This window comes from Puma concolor, chromosome D1 (assembly GCF_028749965.1).
Source record: "Puma concolor isolate L17-30 chromosome D1, mPumCon1.1.hap2, whole genome shotgun sequence".
In the NCBI taxonomy this organism is placed as follows: domain Eukaryota; kingdom Metazoa; phylum Chordata; class Mammalia; order Carnivora; family Felidae; genus Puma; species Puma concolor.
In genome coordinates this window covers 67,258,985-67,276,827 of record NC_141676.1, presented here as the reverse complement: position 1 = coordinate 67,276,827, position 17,843 = coordinate 67,258,985, and the positions used below count along the sequence as shown (strand labels likewise).

Below are 17,843 nucleotides of genomic sequence, written 5' to 3'. Positions count from 1 at the left end.
CCTGTGGCTCATGAGTGTTAATTAATTTATGTCACACCACCCAGCCAGAGAAGTGACAGTGTCAGAAGTGGACCTCTGCCCTCTCTCAACCCCCTTTCACCTGGGTAGAGCTTTGCCAAAGTCTTCAGTAGGGAAGATGCAGATGGTCAAGGTGGAAATGAGTCATTCTGGGAACTTAGACGGAGAAACTCTCCTCCTATTCCATTACTTGGGTACAGAGTTCATGGAAGACAGAGCTGTGTTGCAAGTAATTCAGATTTTTCTACCGTATTTGAGAGTTCTACATGCTGTCTTCAGCTCTTTTTGGTTGCCATGACAGCAGATGTGACATTTCTTTCATGAGGAGAGGGGGGGAAAAGAAGAAGAAAGGAAAGGAACCATACTTGGTCCTCAGTGATCTTAGAAAAATCTGTTCCCCAGATCTATCTAATTTTGCTTGCATAGTGGTTATGCTCTAAGGAAATTCTCAGAATGGAATCAAAGGGAAATAAGCAGAGAGGTGGCAAAATCTGCTTCTCCTGAGAAATTGTATGTGTACAGTGGTGGTTTGTGAGGGCAGGGGGATATGAGAGGAGGTAGGCAATCTAAGACTTGAGACAAACTGTCAGCTACTTAAGGCAACACCTAGCTACTAAGGTCTTGGCGATCATTTCAATTCTATTTGCAATTCCCTTGCCCCACCAATCTATACGTATAAGAGTGTTCAGCAAAGGGAACGTGTCCTTTAGTGAGGGAAACGTGGTACATAAAGCAAGAATTACAATTCAGAATGATGAATGCAGTGCTGAAGTAGGCTTAGCCTTCTGTGGAAGCAAAAAGATTTGTCTTATCCATATAATTTTGATCTATCTATATACATACACATAAACATAGGAGTAATTATATTTTTATTGTTGCATTTTGACCACTTATTCATGTTATTTTATTAACCTCTACAACCATTCAATTTGTTTTATTTTTTATTTATGCTTTTGTGGTTTTAATTTGCAGTTTATTTATTAAAAATGTTAATTCCTGTGCAATGAACATACAGGTTATATTAGTTTCAGGTTCACAATATAGGTATGGAACTGCAACGTTTCTACTTCAGTAATGGTCCAGTAGTCCAGTGGGTGGAAGGATCACAGTCACCTATGGGTGGGCACTTAAGTTGTTACCGTTTCTCCCTATTATAAAAGAAAGAGTTCTGTGAACTGATACATACATCTGAGAGGATTTGTTCATAGCACAAAATGTTTCATTCACAAAGATGCCCATGTTTCTCTTCATTATTTCCTTCTTTTTAGTGACTTTTAAATTTCAATTGTAGTGGGAGGGAAAACATCTCAGGTGCTTCCACATCTCCCATTATCACCTTGCCACATATGATGGTCCCCAAGAAAGGAAGCAGTACCCCAGCTTTAGGAGTCTGTAGGCTGTCCCTGCAGCCTCCAAGGAAAAGCAGGAACCAATGTTAACTGGTGACCACAGCAGTGGGAATGTGGACTGCAGTCCTGGGAGTCAGGCCTCGGAGCTGGTATCAAATGGATGATGGATTCTCAGGGCAAGACTTGGTAATCGAAATGATGAATCCGAAATCTGTGCTCCAGAGGTTCTTAACAAAGTTCTCTCTTGTCATTTCTACAGAGCCATGTTTGACTATGACAAGAGCAAGGACAGTGGGCTGCCAAGTCAAGGACTTAGTTTTAAGTATGGAGATATTCTCCATGTTATCAACGCCTCAGATGATGAGTGGTGGCAAGCCAGAAGAGTCACACTGGAGGGGGACAGTGAAGAGATGGGGGTCATCCCTAGCAAACGGAGGTAAGAATTGCCTTTTCTATTTCAGACTGTATGCATTTTAGCTATCCAGGGAGTGGAAATAAGGGAAGATGAAGATAAGACAAACTGTTTATAAAATAACCATTTGAGTGGGATAGTCAGTCTGCAGGGAAATTGTCAGTGGTGACAGGTGACATGAATTAAGTATTCTTGTTCTTTTCATGTTAGGGATTTACAAAAGCTGGTGACTCTGATAAGACATAAAGCAAGAAAAGGGATCTGCTTCAACCACCTCCCTAAAACATTTACCAGCATCCACATGTTCAAGATTATCTTAGCATGTATGCGGATTTAAACACTCAGAGGTGTTATTCCAGAGGTTCAGATTTACCAGATAGCTTTACAGAAAGGTCAGGTGAAAGCCACATAAAGTATGATTTACTAATAAAAGGTCCTAGCTATGTATTACCTTCAACTACTGATGGGGGAAAAATTAAAACCCTTCATGCCAAATTCAGATGCTTGGAATATGAGCTGTGGAACATCTGGGTGAGGCCTAAGACAGGGTTTATCACTTACTGTTTTCCTTACTCCTTTTCCCCACCCACCCCACAACTCCCACTTTCACTCAGATAATCAGTTCTGTATGTCAAGAGCACCATGCTCTTTCTCTTCCAAGCCTTTTTTCCACTATGCTTTTGAAAGGCAGGAATATACTTCAGAACAGCCACCTCTCCCATGTGTCCCAGTAGCTTCCAGTCATCACCACCATGGGGGAATTTCCTTCCCACCAGCATCCTTTTGGCACAGAATAGTTGCCTGACATTGCTTTGAGAGGACATTCTGAGTTTAAACTATGGCTTGTAGTGTTTTCTCAAAGGTTATATATTCAAAGCATGGACTCTCCGCACTAGTTTATATTCTGTTTCTCCATTTCCGTTTACTTAAAAAAAAAAAAAAAGTCAAGGCAACACGCATTTTGGTCTGCTTTGATTTAATCCATCAGAGCTGTCTGAGAAGCTGCTCTGTAGAAGAAAGAGCTATCTTCTTGAATATGGCCCCAAGGACGAAAGTGGGGTGTCAAGGAAGGAATAGATTTCAGCTTATTTTAAAGAAATTCTTTTACTAGTCAGCTGTGTAGCGATGGTATGGATTACCTGGGAAGATAGCAAACTAGAACAATAGTTTTCATAACAAGGGAGCTTTATAAAAACTTAGATATGGGGCACCTAGGTGGCTCAGCATGATCTCACGACTAATGAGTCTGAGCCTCGCGTCAGCCTCTGTGCTGACAGCTCAGAGCCTGGAGCCTGCTTCAGATTCTGTGTCTCCCTCTCTCTCTGCCCCTCCCCTGCTCACACTCTGTCTCTCTTTCTGTCCCTCAGAAATAAATATTTAAAAATTTTTATATTAAAAAATAGCTTAGATGTGCCTGTTCCCTCCCTCTCTGACCCTCCGCTCCATGTGTGCCTGTGGGTGCATGCACACACACATACACACACACACACACACACACACACACACACACATATTCTAACTCAGTCCATCTGGAGGGGGTCCTGGAAATCTGAATGTGTTTGTAAATCCATCCAGGTGATTCTGGTAATAGAAGATCTAGCATCGAGGATTCGAGGTTTGGATAGAGTGTTGAACTATATGATTTCTCGGGCCCTTTCCAACCCAGAGGTTCTGTGATTCTAACCAGTCTTGTCAGTAGCCCTTCATTTGTTCAATTACACATCATTTTCCCCACAAGGAACATTCCCAGTGCTATGCCTCTTGAGGTAATTTTCTACCTGCTGGTGGTCATTCTTAAGTTGGCTTTCTCCCCTAGTTTGGATAAAAACCACCTTAACAACCATACTACAGCTAGCCTGAAAAAGAAGTTTGTCTAGTGACTCTAATGTTGACATGTATTTGCATTCTATCTCATGAATGCTGCAGTAGCTTCCCCCTCCATATGTGTGTACATGTGTGTGCATGTGTGTGTACGTGTGGGTGTGCTTATGGCTATAAATGAGTTTCTGTCAACTTTCTCCTTAGGATTTTAAATCTTTTTTAAAAATGTTATCATTATTGTTTTATGTGTTTATAAAAGTAACACATTTCATTGTAGAAAAATGGGAAATTTTTGAAAAGTATAAAAAAGAAATAAAAATCACTTATAATCCTACCTCATAAAGAGTTCTTATGCATGGACTTTAAAATCTATCATGAGGGGCACCTGGGTGGTTCAGTCAGTTGAACATCAACTCTTGATTTCAGCTCAGGTCATGATCCCAGGGTCATGGGTTCGAGGCCCATGTCAGGCTCTGGAACCTGCTTGGGATTCATTCTTTCTCTCTCTCTCTCTCTCTTTCTCTCTCCTTCTCCCTTGCTTGCTCTCTCTCTCTCTCTCCCTCTAAAATAAAACACACACACACACACACACACACACACACACACACACAATCTGTCATGAGCCTGTCCTAGGCCTGTTCTTTAATATTTTACTTTTAAATGAGGCTTTCTCATTTCACACTACATTCAGCATCTTACAACAACAGCTCAGAATAAGTGGGAGCTGCTCAAATATGATTTACTATTAGATTGGGGTTAATTTTTCAATCTTTAATTCCTTTATAGTCCCTTTTCTGAGTATAATTCAACTAGTAGAGCTCATCTGGGAAAATCTCTTAATGGGTGACATCAGGGCATGACTTCACCCTTTACAAATATGTTTCTCTATTGATGATTCCATTTAATCATCCCAATTACACCAAGATGGAGAGTATGATAATTATTGCCTTCCTCCTCCTTTTTTTTGAAGATGATAAAGAAATTTTATTTAACAAAATACTCCAAGAGCATGCTAGGCACTGTTCTAAACCCTTTACAATGAACTTATTTAAACCTCATCATAACCCTATGAGAGATGTTATATTATGATTGTGCCCATTTTACAAACCAGGAGGTTGAGGCATAAAGAAGTTAATTAACTTGCCTGAAATTGTCCAACTAGTAAGTGGCAGAACCGGGATTTGAATCCAGGCTACAGAATTGATACTTTTAACTTATATGTAATCCTTCCTCCCAAAGTTACAAAAATAAAACTCGACAAAATTTAATTCAGCAAACATTGTTTGAGCAGTGTCTGTGTGCCAAGCGCTGTCATTAGGTCACTGTCTCTGGAGCCCAACATTTGTGGGACAACACAGCGTGCCTAGCTACAGTGTGATTAGGTTAATGGGGGCTATTTGTAACTAAAGGTACTTGTCCTAGTCAGCTTGGGCCGCCATAACAAAATATCATAGACTGGAAGGTTTAAACAATAGACATTTATTTCTCACAGTTCTGAAGGCTGGAGAGTCCAAATTTAAGGCACTGGCTGTTTGGGTTCCTGGTGAGGGCCCTCTTCCTTGGGTACAGATGGTCGTTTTGCTGTACCCTCACATGGCTAACAGAGAGATCATTTCTCATGTTTCTACTTATACCGGCACTAACCCCATTCATGAGGGCTCCATCTTCCCCACCTAATTATCTCCCAAAGGCCCCACCTCCAAATACCATCACACTAGGCACCAGGGCTTCAACATATGAATTTTGGGTAAACACACTCAGTCCATAGCAGGGGCAAAGGGATGTGAAAGGACACCAGACAGAGAGATGCATTCCATTGGATGATAGCACCAGCCATGTACTGTGCCAGGTGCTTTCAAATACATAATTTCATTTCATCTTCACAAAAGCCTCGTAAGGAAACCAAGGGTCCAAGAAGTCAGGTAACTTGCCCAAGGATGCACAACCAGCCACTGGCTGAACCCACGTCTCTCTGAAAACAAGACCACATGCCTTTCCACTACACCAAGGGTATATTAGAATTGTCAATTAGGAGGTCTTAATATGTATCAGACACGGTGCTAACCAATTCTCTCATATTACCTCATTTAATGTTCACCGTAATTTTCTGAAGTCTGTGTCAATATTCTAAGTTTACCAGCATGAATCCTGAGATCCTAAGAGGCTGAATGACCTGCCCAAGTCACACAGAGAGTAAGTGGCAAATGCAGTGTTCAAAACCAGGTTTGTGTGACTTTAAAACCTGGACTCTTAGCATAGAATCACTGCTTTCTGAGATTAGGTAGTTTGTGAGTCGCCAAGATAGGATGCTTTTCTACAGTCTGCTAATCCCAGTCTTTAGTCATTGCCCCTCAGTGATGACCACCGGGGTTCTCAGATAACAAGCGTGTCGCTAGCATTGCGTTAAGGTTTAGGCACCTAGCTTTCACAGTGAGCCTGTGGCCAGTAACGTGGGTGACATTTCCATCCTTGTAGAGCACAGCACAGGAACACCCAGCACCAAGTGATGTTCCCACCATCCAGGGCTCCAAGCCTGACCTCATTATGTGTTTGGCCAGAACGTGAAAATGCCAGATGGGGAATGGGTGAGAGGGCAGAGGGAGACAGTTGGGCTCATTGAAGCATGACTATTCGGAACTCCCTGGAGAAGCTAGCTGTCAGAATTGATTGTTCAGACTTTGCCATCCAGTTTATATTTTCAGGATTTTGGTCAGTGACCAGACTAGGGTGGAGAGGATTATTTCTGCTTAAACAATCTAATTAATTGCTTGCCTCTTGAGTGTGAGAAAAGTAAGGTAGTACTTCTCATTTCAATTCAGTCTTTCTCTACAAGTGGTCCACCATTTCCTTAGGTAAAGATCTGAGGACTTTAATATCATGTATATCTACCAAAGGAATCTTACTTAGTAACACAATTAAGGAAGGTAATGCTAAACTTTTATAAGGACTCTTGCCAAGTGAAAAAGTCATGCAATGGTAAATAACTTTTTATGAAAAACACCATTTGTGTGGGCAAGTCACCTGATTCTTGAGCCTTAGTTTTCACATCCAAGTCAAGAATGCTCCTTGAGGGTTTATTCATGCTTTCATTCATTCATTCATTCATTCATTCAACAAAGATTTATTAAGCACCTACTCTATGCCCAGCTCCTTCTTAGACCCTGGATCATTGTACAGTTATAGATAATATAGGCCAAGTACAACATCGAATACTTTGTGCATGCTCAAATGATAGGTGTTTTCCTTTCTTCATATTTTGAGCTTTTAGTGCCTGAAAGAACACAGCATTATACAGAACCCTATTTCCCAGCCCTACCTCTCATTTGAGCGATAAACTATCCTCTTGCATCTCAAGAAGCACTAGAAGAGAGGAAGGGCCTGTGGTAGCTAGGAGAAAACATAAGCCACAGTCACTGCTACCACTGAAAGAGGTAATCAACATGGCCCTCTGTGAAGGGAAAGTAAGACAATGATGGGCCTGCAGTGAATGCAGAAAGACTGCAAAGGAGAGAAACTAATTCAATATTTATCATATAATTCAATATTTATAATGCTGCACATAGTCATTTAGCTAACCTAAATTTCTGTGTTAAAATTTATTCTAAACTTTAAGCCCAGCCTTTTATGGTATGGTGTTAGCTCAATGATTATACACTTGCATTCAGTTATGGTTTAATTCAGGACATTTGGGATATGGGGATTCAAGGGAGGGGGGTTGGTTATCATTTGTGAAAAACTTAATGAAAACTTCCGAAGAACTGTATTGACCTTAAAACCGTGTATGACCCATCCAAAATCTCATTTGTGTTGAGAATTCCCATTGTGGAGAAAGCCGTGGAAGATCCTTGAATGCTGTTTCTCAAACTAAGTAGATGTGGAGAGGCAGTCAAGTTAGCTTTTAGCAGCTGTGTGCTCAGGCCCTTATTCCTACCACTTCCTAAACTTGGCAAGCTTCAAGTGTCAGCTTTCCCAGCCATAAAATGGGGTCAGTAATACCTACATCACTTGATTATCATGGGAACCAAATGAGAGGATATAAATGTAAAGGAATCTTTTTGCTAATAATTATGTGTTAAAGCTTCAGCCACCACTTATATTATTCTCATTATCATGACTAATGAAATTTTCAATCCCAAGAGAAAGCAAAACTTTCCGACTTCCTCACTTCCATGAGTGAGCCAAAACCCTGCCACCTTTAAAAATTGTTTTTTACTTTTTTCTATGGCCTCTTTGAAGATTAATCATAAACCATAGCAAATAACAGGTGTGTGTGTGTGTGTGTGTGTGTGTGTGTGTCCATCTGACATAACATTCTTTGCAACCCATTTAAGGGATGAACCACTAAAGATGGCCTAATGGAGACATTTCTTAAGAAATCTAAAAAAAAAGGTTGAGCTTGGAATCCAGGGGGTAAAAATTAGAATAGTCTATCCAAATAGTTAGTAGAATCCCAAATTCAGCCTAATATATGTTTGGAGCCCTGTGAGTTCTGTCGGTCTGGACAGAATTTTTTGCATAGCCTGATCAAAACCATGTATCCTCTGTGTGTCATTTTGGCATCATCTAATGTACTAGTGTTTTCCATAATCAGCCTGGTTAATGCAAAGAAGCCAGGATAAAGTCAGGGCTGTAACAACAGTTTTAGAAGGATTCGAAGAGATGAATATGAATTAACATTTGCTCTTGGATTAAAACTGAGAAAAGCTGAAGTAGCTCAGAACAGGCATTTTCTCAGTGAACATCTTTCCACTTGGCAGCTTACCTTATCCAAAGTCTTCCTTGTACTGTTCCCAACTGTTGTCTGTTGGGTGCAAATAGAAACTCTCAGTGAAACATATTGCTTTAATATCTGAGGTTAGATATGAAATTTTTTGTTCAGCTGTTTCCACTCAAATATTCTCCTCTCACACTGAAATATATCCTGAAACTCTGCCCTGTAACTATAGAAACCCTGATCTGCACTGTGTTTCATCTGGAAACACAAAAGAGCTCTCAGTTAAAAAGCAATATGTTGTTAATTATTGATCTACGAATAATTTAGATTTCATAAACCATTCATTTCTGTAGATTCAGGGTTTTTCTTCTCTCTCTCTTTTCTTTCCCCATTTTTGAAATTAGAGCCAGCCATATTTAAATAAAAAATCCAGTTAAAACAATGCACCGCGGGGCGCCTGGGTGGCGCAGTCGGTTAAGCGTCCGACTTCAGCCAGGTCACGATCTCGCGGTCCGTGAGTTCGAGCCCCGCGTCAGGCTCTGGGCTGATGGCTCAGAGCCTGGAGCCTGTTTCCGATTCTGTGTCTCCCTCTTTCTCTGCCCCTCCCCCGTTCATGCTCTGTCTCTCTCTGTCCCAAAAATAAATAAACGTTGAAAAATAAAATAAAATAAAATAAAAATAAAAATAAAAAAAAACAATGCACCGCATATTATTTTAGTTAACAGCTGTTTACTGAGGTCTTACTACAATATGCTGTAGAGTGAGAATGTGGACTTGCCCTCAAGGAGCATGCAGCTTTGTATGTACACTGTGAAAATAAACACAAGGGAACAAGAGATAATACCAACATGAAGATACAAATAAGTACTGTTGTATCTTTTTTTTTTTTTTTTTTTTTTTTTTTTTTTAAATTTTTTTAACGTTTATTTATTTTTGGGACAGAGAGAGACAGAGCATGAACGGGGGAGGGGCAGAGAGAGAGGGAGACACAGAATCAGAAACAGGCTCCAGGCTCTGAGCCATCAGCCCAGAGCCTGACGCGGGGCTCGAACTCACGGTCCGCGAGATCGTGACCTGGCTGAAGTCGGACGCTTAACCGACTGCGCCACCCAGGCGCCCCAGTACTGTTGTATCTTAAAGGAAGGAGTACTCGTGTCTGACTGGAGAGGCTCAAAAAAACAAAAAATCAAGGAAGTACTTAGCTTCTCTTTTCCTCTTTTTTCCACCCCATCCTTCAAATAGGCACAAGTCTTACCAATTTTACTTTACTACTCTTTCTCAAACCCTTCCCTCTCCTCCACTTCATTGTTTCTTGCCTGGATAATGCCAAAAGCTTCTAAATGGACTTCCTGCTTCCCACAGTCCCTTCCCTCTTCCAGTCTATCTTCCTCCACCACCTGGGTTATTTATTTAAAATGTTAATCTGTTCTATCACTTCTTCACATTATATCTTCTAATAACTCCTGAGGATTCCCCAAGGAAAAAGCCCAAGTCGGGTCGCCCGGGTGGCTCAGACAGTTAAGCTGCCAACTCCTGGTTTTGGCCCAGATCATGATCTCATGATTTGTGAGTTAGAGCCTCTCATCAGGCTCTGTGCTGACAACTCAGAGACTGCTTGGGATTCTCTCTCTCCCCCTCTCTGTGTCCTTCACCCACTCATGCTTTCTCTCTCAAAATAAATAAATAAACTTGAAAAAATGTTAAAGCCCCAGTCCTTAGTGTAGATGGTTATCTTGTATAAGGAGGCTTCACTGTCTTACTGTCTCATATCCCATCCTGTATATAGCCTGTATCAGAACCTTCCCCAAAGTCTTTAGCTTTTTTAGACCCTCAGGTCATGCTATGTGTTGTTCCTCCTGTCTGGGAAATTCTCCCCAAACTTTTCCTACTGACAAGCTCTTTCTCATCCTTCAAGTTTGACATCCCTCAAATTGACACCTCCTCCAAGAAGCCCACCTCAATGCTTTCTACCCCACCTTCTCACCCTCCAATGAGATAGATGCTCCCCCAAGCCCCACTGCTGTCAACAGTCTTACAGTGCAGCATTATCAGTCTGTCTTTATGTCTCTGTGCCTACCAGAAGCACAGTCCTGTGTGTTTATTACAGCCATGCTTTTTGATGTTTTTTTTTTTTTTCCTTTGTTCCCCTGCTCCTTGCTTGATGCATGGATAGGCACTCAATGAGTATTTGATGAATGAATGAAGTGGCAGGTACAATGATGAAATGTGCAGAGATGACAGGAAAATGGCACTGGGGAAAAGGAAAAATTCAAGATTATCTATAACATGTTTGGTTTTAAGGTGAAGGTAAATCCCCTAGTGTTCATTCCTAAAGGGAAGGGAAGAAAAAGGAAATGAGAAGAAAAGGGTAGGAGAGACAAGGCCTGCAGAGGGGAACAGAGAAGAGAAAAGTTTACTTGGGCTCCACTTTACATGTCCATCTCTATGGATTGTGATTTATTATAATAGATATTTGGTTGATTTATTCAGCCATTTAAGTAACAAATATTAGTTTTTCTCCCTTTGTCCCCCCTCCCCAATCACTATGACTCTCAGTACATGTAACACAAAAGTTTCAAGAGATGTGTTAGCTGCTTAGAGACATTATACCAAGACTTTTTATACCAAACAAAGGAACAGAAATATTTTAGAATACATTTTATTTGAGCTTTAGGATAAGAGGAGATATTCTTCATTTAATAAGGAACTTAATCATAAATGCCTTGCCACGTGACTCTTTATTTTCAATTTTCTTTAGGGTGGAAAGAAAGGAGCGTGCCCGGTTGAAGACAGTGAAGTTTAATGCGAAACCCGGAGTGATTGATTCAAAAGGGGTAAGTACAAAATAATTGAAACATTAAGTTCTCTCCGTTGCCATGGGTTTAATTATAATTAACATTTAGACTTTCAGTAGCAAAGAAATTATGGAGCTACCAGAGTACTGTAGTAGCGTACTGTTATAAATGTACTACTGAAAGCAATAGTGTATTCCCTCAGGAAGTAGATTTATGGTAAATATATTCAATACTAGGGATAAAGCTGCTAGTGGTCCACAGAAATGATGTGTTCATGAAGGTGATGTAATGATTACAATGAAGGAGAAAAAGGGTAGTTTAGTGTTATCATTTCTCTATTTTTTTTCATTTAAATTAAATGTTCTAAAAGGATGGGTTTCATAAAAAAAACCTACCTGCTCATCACCAGTATGTCTAGTCTGTTACATACGACAAAGCTAAGACAGTGGTCATGGAAATATGTGGATAGATCATCTAAGTGAATACGTGGATTGTTGTGACAGACATAGAAGAGAATTAACAGGGCAAATTTAATCTTCAAAATTAAAGTATTATACACACATGTATCTTTTTTAATAACAGTTTTGATGATAAAATTCACCTACCATACAATTCACTAATTTAAGGTATACCATCCAAAGTTTTTTTTTTTTCGTATATTTAGTTATGAAATCATCACTACAGTCACTTTGAGAACATTTGATCACCCCATACAGGTATCCTGTAGCAGTCACTTCCCATTGCCCCCAGCATCACCCCACCTCCACCCTACCCAGCCCAAGGCAACTACCAAACTATTTTGTCTATAGTTTGCCTATTCTGGATATTTTACATAAATGGAATTATACACCACGTAGTCTTTTGTGACTGCTTCTTTCACTTCACATTATGTTCTCGTGCATCTATATTGTAGCATGTATAAGTACTTTATTTCTTTTCATTGCCAAACAATATCCCATTGTAATGATATATCTCATTTAATTTATCCGTTCATTAGTTGATGGATATCTGGGTTCTTTCCACTTTCCGCTATTATGGATAATGCTGCAATGAACATTTGTGTATAAATTTTTGTGTGGACATGTATTCTTATTTCCATTGTGTGTATACCTAAGAGGAGAATTTCTGGGTCATGTGATAACTCTATGTTTAACATTTTGAGGAACTTCCAGACTGTTTTCCAAGGTGGTTGTACCTGTTTGCATTCCCATCATCATTGTAAGAGGGTTCTAATGTCTCCACATTCTCACCAACACTTGTTATTATATGTCTTTCTGCTTATTCTGTCTGAAGTCATATCTCATTGTGGTTGCAATTTGCATTTCCCTAATTACTATTGGTGTTGAGCATCTTCTCATGAGTCGGCCATTTCTGTATCTTCTTTGTAGAAATGTCTTTTCAGATCCTTTCCCATTTTTAAATTGGATTTTGTTGTTGTTGAGTTGTACAAAAGTTTTTTATATATTCTGGATATCAATCTCTTATCAACTGTATGCTTTCCACTTATTTTCTCCCAGTCTGTAGGTTGTCCTTTCATGCTCTTGCTAGTGTCCTTTGATGCACAAAACTTCTTAATTTTGATGAAGTCCAATTTATCGATGTTTTCTTTTGTTACTTGTGGGTTTTTTTAATGCTTTTATTTTTGAGAGATAGTGCACACATGAGCAGAGAAGGGTCGGAGAGAGAAGAGGAGAGAGGGTTCAAAGCAGGCTCTGCACTGACAGCACAGAGCCTGATTCAGGGCTCAAACCCAGACACTCAACTTACTAAGCCACCCAGGAGCCCCTGTTACTTATGTTTTTGATGTCATATTTAAGAAATCATTACTTAATCCAAGGTCATGAAGATTTACATCCATATATTCTTCTAAGAATTTCATAGTTTTAGCTCTTATATTTAGGTGTTTGATCCATTTTGAGTTAGCTTTTGTATATGATATGAGGTAGGGTTCCAATTTCTTTTTAACATGTGAATTATCTTCTCATTTTCATTGTTTGTTTTGTTCATTTCAAGTATATAGAAATATAATTATTTTATATATCAATGTTATATCCTCCTACCTTGCTGAACCCATTTATTAGTTCTAACAGTTTTTCTGGTGGGTTCCTTAGCATTTTCTATGTATAAGATCATGTCATGTGTAAAAATAGAATTTTACTTCTTTCTTTTCACCCTGGATGACTTTTATTTCTTTGTCATGCCTGATTGCCCTGGTAGAACCTCCAGATCAATGTTGGATAGAAGTGGCAAGGGCAGTCATCCTTGCCCTGTTCCTGACCTTAAGGGAAAGGCATTCAACCTTTCACCATTAAGTATGATGTCAGCTGTGGCTTGTACAGCTTTTAAAATCTATTTTTAAGTGCTAAAACCAGTATCACGTTGCTGTATTATAAAATACTGCCCCCTACCTGTCCTTTTTTTCTTCCTGTGCTCTTTTTCTTCATCTCCTTTCCTTTACCTTTCTGTCCTAATAATTCTGGCTTGTCGGCATCACACAGAACCACAAATTATGGCCAATAGATGTCACCATGAAAAACAAAAAGAAGAAAAGCTATCATTTCTTAGGACTTTTGAGCACCAAACCACAACACTGTCCCTTGAATTTTTAAGTAGAAGATCACAGATTCTTGACATAACAATTTACTTTCCCCTAAAACATTTGGGTGAAATGGGAATTTATTTAAACATAAGATGTACCTCTTTTTAAAAAGGTATGTGTCATCATACATGGAATCCTTTCAAATAACTACTGTTTATAAAGAAGGGAGTAGGATTTTTCATTGATTCTTAGGGAGAATTTAAGGATAGAGCTCCTGTTTGTTTCATTTATGTAGTTGAATGTGTGAAAGACACAAGCCTATCAAAGTTCCTTCTCCTCAAGAGTTTATAACCTCTATGAGAGCCCAGCTGTCTTTTTGATAAGACATAGACATGAGTATTGAGCTTTTTAATCATACTGTTAAAATATTATTAGGTACGTGCCAAAAAATAGAAAACAAATTCTCAGACTTGAATGACTATTGAATGAGGACCAGTTATGTGGAAAGGGAAACCCTGGATGGGCAATCATGAGGGCCAGGTAACTTGGGTTCTGGTTTTAGTTCATGACTAAGTCACCACTGCTCTTTGGGCCTCACTAGCAAAATAACAGCTTTGAACAACATCAAGTATGTCAGGCAAGTTTCACTTCCAATGGATGGATCATGATGATGGATTGATAGTTTCTGGTAAACTGATAGTCTTTACCGGGAATATTATTAAAAATGACTCTGAGACCATGTATGACCTCAGCAGAAAAAAAAAGGGGGGGGGGGGCATTAATTGACTATGGATGCCTCACACAATGTTGAGAATTATTCTTTATTTGAGGTCCCTGGGTTCAATTATTTTTAAGGAGCCTTCCAGTAGTAATTCTCCATGAGCCTATGAAATAAGAAACAAAAAATCAAAGTTTTCCAAATCCCCATGAGAACAATACATCAATGAGAAGATTCTTGCTCACAAGTAGAAAGTAAAGGATGATTAAGAGAAAGTGTGCTTAAGAAAGGAAAGACCAACTGTGGGGAGAGCTGAGAAGCTAGGTCAGGAGAAGTCACGCACCTTGAGCCAAGGGCGCGGACTACAGAAAGTAGTTACTGTTACCAAGGCCCCAGTCTGGGATCTAGGGGTAAATTCAACACAAATTGAGGAAGAAAACTACTTGGAATGAGAAAGACAATGGGATATTTTAAATAATCTTTGCATTAGCTGGCATTTACACAGCATTGTGAAATAGGAGTTGAAAGTGAAAGCCATGCTTACTGCCCTGCGGTGGCTTAAAATCCATTAGTATGTATAAAGCAGGTTGTAACAAGAGCCGTATTTAGTAGTATGTTCAAGAGCTTTGAGAATTCAAATTAATGAGTGTGGGAATGGCCAGAGAGCACTTCATAGAAGAACTTAGGCTTTAATTGACATATCAGCACTTGAGCTATTTTTCCAGAACTATCCATTGATTAATAAATATTGAGTGCTGCAAAACACCAGGCATTGTGCTAGGTGCCTTATAGGAAAGCAAAATAACATAAAAAGGCAAGGTCTCTCATCTCAAGGAGCTCTCAAAGAGAAATCTAAGCAGGTCTGCCAACACAGTATCACCGATGATACTCATAAATGTGGAGAAGTAAGTCGTTTTTTAATGTTTTTATTTATTTTTGAGAGAGAGAGAGCAAGTAGGGGAGGGGCAGAGAGAGAGGGAGACACAGAATCTGAAGCAGGCTCCAGGTTCTGAGCTGTCAGCACAGAGCCTGATGTGAGACTCGAACCCATGAGCTGTGAGACCACGACCTGAGCCGAAGTCGGATGCCCAACAGACTGAGTCACCCAGGCACCCCAAGAATTAACCGTCTTTATTTTAAATATCAGGAGACTGAGCTTCAAGAAGGTTAACTGATTAAGCTATGATCACACAGCTAGTAGGTGCAAGTGTCGGATCATTTGGACAGAAGAATGCACATTTCTTCACACTATACTTTGTTCTGGTAGAAGTCAGAAGAAGGAAAGTTAGTAATCATGCCTTGGGTAAGAGAGAAGTCTTTCAAGAGAATGTGATACTCGAACAAGATCTTGAAGTTCAAATAAGAGTGTGCCACATATAGGATCCAGCATGAACTTAAAAGGGGAAACTGTAGGCATGCTGGAGTCAGGCCAATCAGATTGGGGACACCAGATGAATGGTGTGGATAGTGTAGTGGTAGTTGCAGCAAATGGGGCTGACAATGAGGATCTGGAAGGTCAAGCAGTGTATGTGGAAAGCCTGGTTTGAGCTTTGAAGCTCATTAAATTTTGAGAGTATCCATGAGGAAATCCAAGGCTCTCCATTTGAAAGTGTTCCATTTGAAAGTGCCCAGGCTTTCTGTATACTCCATGTGGCTCCACAAAGTCTGTGTCTACATATGCAAAGACAAGTGGACAACTGTGTCAGTAACCCACATAATTCCAGCCTACCCAGACCCCTAAGCTCACAGTGGCCATCTGTTAGGATGGGTCTTCCTGAGAACCACCTCAGTTTCTGAGATCTCATTGTAGGCAAGCTTCCCTGAGAAATCAGTTAAATTCCTAATGAGTCTCCACTCAAAGTAGCCTCTGGTGAAAACTTGATCACTCCCTTAATTTCTTTCATTGTTCTGTTAACTTTTTTCATCAATTTCATAATCAGCCACTCTGTTGCTTATTGAGACATTTAGGAAACTGTAAAGTCTTCACAATCAAGCTGTTGTCCATTGAAAAATTAATGAGTATTTAGTGATTTATGCTGAATTTTTTTTATTTGTTTTATTTTTTAAATTACTTTTATTGAAAAAGTCCTATAATTTAAGAAACGAAAATATATGTCTGGAAGAGTATAAGAGTATCAGCAGCCTTACTAAATGCCAGCCACGTGCAACATGGAAGTGCCCCCTCTGCACTTTAAATCATTTTCTAAAGCAAGGGAGTTTGTTAAGTAAATAACTAGTCCTACAAGCTGGTACAAAATAGAAATGATAGATATTATTCGAAGTAGTAGGAATTGTAAACAACTTACATACATCTCTTAATTGCCACAACAAAATGTGAAAGGAAATCATTTGTTCCCTCTTCGCAGATTTAAGGAAACTAAACCCTAGGGAAGCAAAAAAATCTGAACCCATGTCTGGCTAATTCTAACACCCATAATCTCTTTACTATAGCATGCCCTCTTCCTATTAAAACCACATGACTCTGTACATCTTAAGAAAAATGAAGAAGTGTATTCAAATGGATTTAGCCTTGTCAAAAATTAACTTGGGCTTAAGCTTGAAGCCTGAAAGGGGGAAGCTGGTTTCCTTGATGATGTACATCTTTCTGGATGAGAACTTCTCTGAGGTTCACTTGGGGCTGCACATTTCCTCCATGGTGGCCTGTCAAAAGGACACGTCTTGGCATAAAGACATGTAAAACCTTTATTAGACGCCAGTACAAGCAGCTTGCTAGGCATTGTGGACCTAGCCACATAAGATATAGTCACTGCCCTGAAGAAGCAGGGATACTGGGGGAGAGAATGAGTTCCCACAAGGAGGAAATGGTTAACATCAAAGAGGGACTGGAAGCATTCTCTGAAGTTCAGAGGAGATGGACATTCTGATTTGGAGCTGAAAGAATTTGACTAGAGGCAGGGGATGAGGGGAAGGAGGGGAGGCTGGGAGACTTTCAAGGATTAGTAAAATTTGCAAGGGAGCAAACAGTGAGGTAGGAATAGGATACAGGATACATAGGAAGTAAAACATTATTTATCTTCATTGCAAGTAATAGTTTATGAAGGGGAATAAAAGGACTCAGAAGTGGAAAGCTAAACTCCCAATAGTTCTGGTGCCTTAAATTTTCCAGAAGGCTTGTACTTTATCCTGTAGACAGAAGAATTTTAATGGTTGTAATCAAACCCAACCTAGTGATTCCCACTGGGCTTGCACCCTGAATGTACTTGTATTGTTGCCCAAATATCACTCACTCCCTGGCAAAGGTCCAAACTTACTCATCTTTGTGCCCCTAACACCTAGCAAGGTGTCTACCAGACACATTCTGACTGCTCAATCCTCTCTTCTTAGAGGAAAAGTAAGTGAATGATCTCAAGCAGTTTTCCAGGAGACCAATCTGGTAACCATGAGAAAGACAGATTGGAGGGGAGAAAGACCTACAGGAGGAGATGTCTGAGAAAGCTACTCCAGTATCCTGGGTGT

The 17,843-nt window shown here is 39.8% G+C and overlaps 1 protein-coding gene across 27 annotated transcripts in view; it reads left to right on the top strand.

Moving 5' to 3' along the window:
* Window positions 1-17,843, top strand: part of DLG2 (discs large MAGUK scaffold protein 2) — a 2,060,086-nt gene that overhangs the window by 1,991,525 nt on the left and 50,718 nt on the right. For all 27 annotated transcript variants that reach the window (XM_086678450.1, XM_086678461.1, XM_086678456.1 and 24 more), the window contains 2 exons: window positions 1,627-1,803; window positions 11,073-11,148. In XM_086678450.1, coding sequence (XP_086534576.1) covers window positions 1,627-1,803; window positions 11,073-11,148 — 253 coding nt within the window. The remainder of the gene's footprint in view (window positions 1-1,626; window positions 1,804-11,072; window positions 11,149-17,843) is intronic.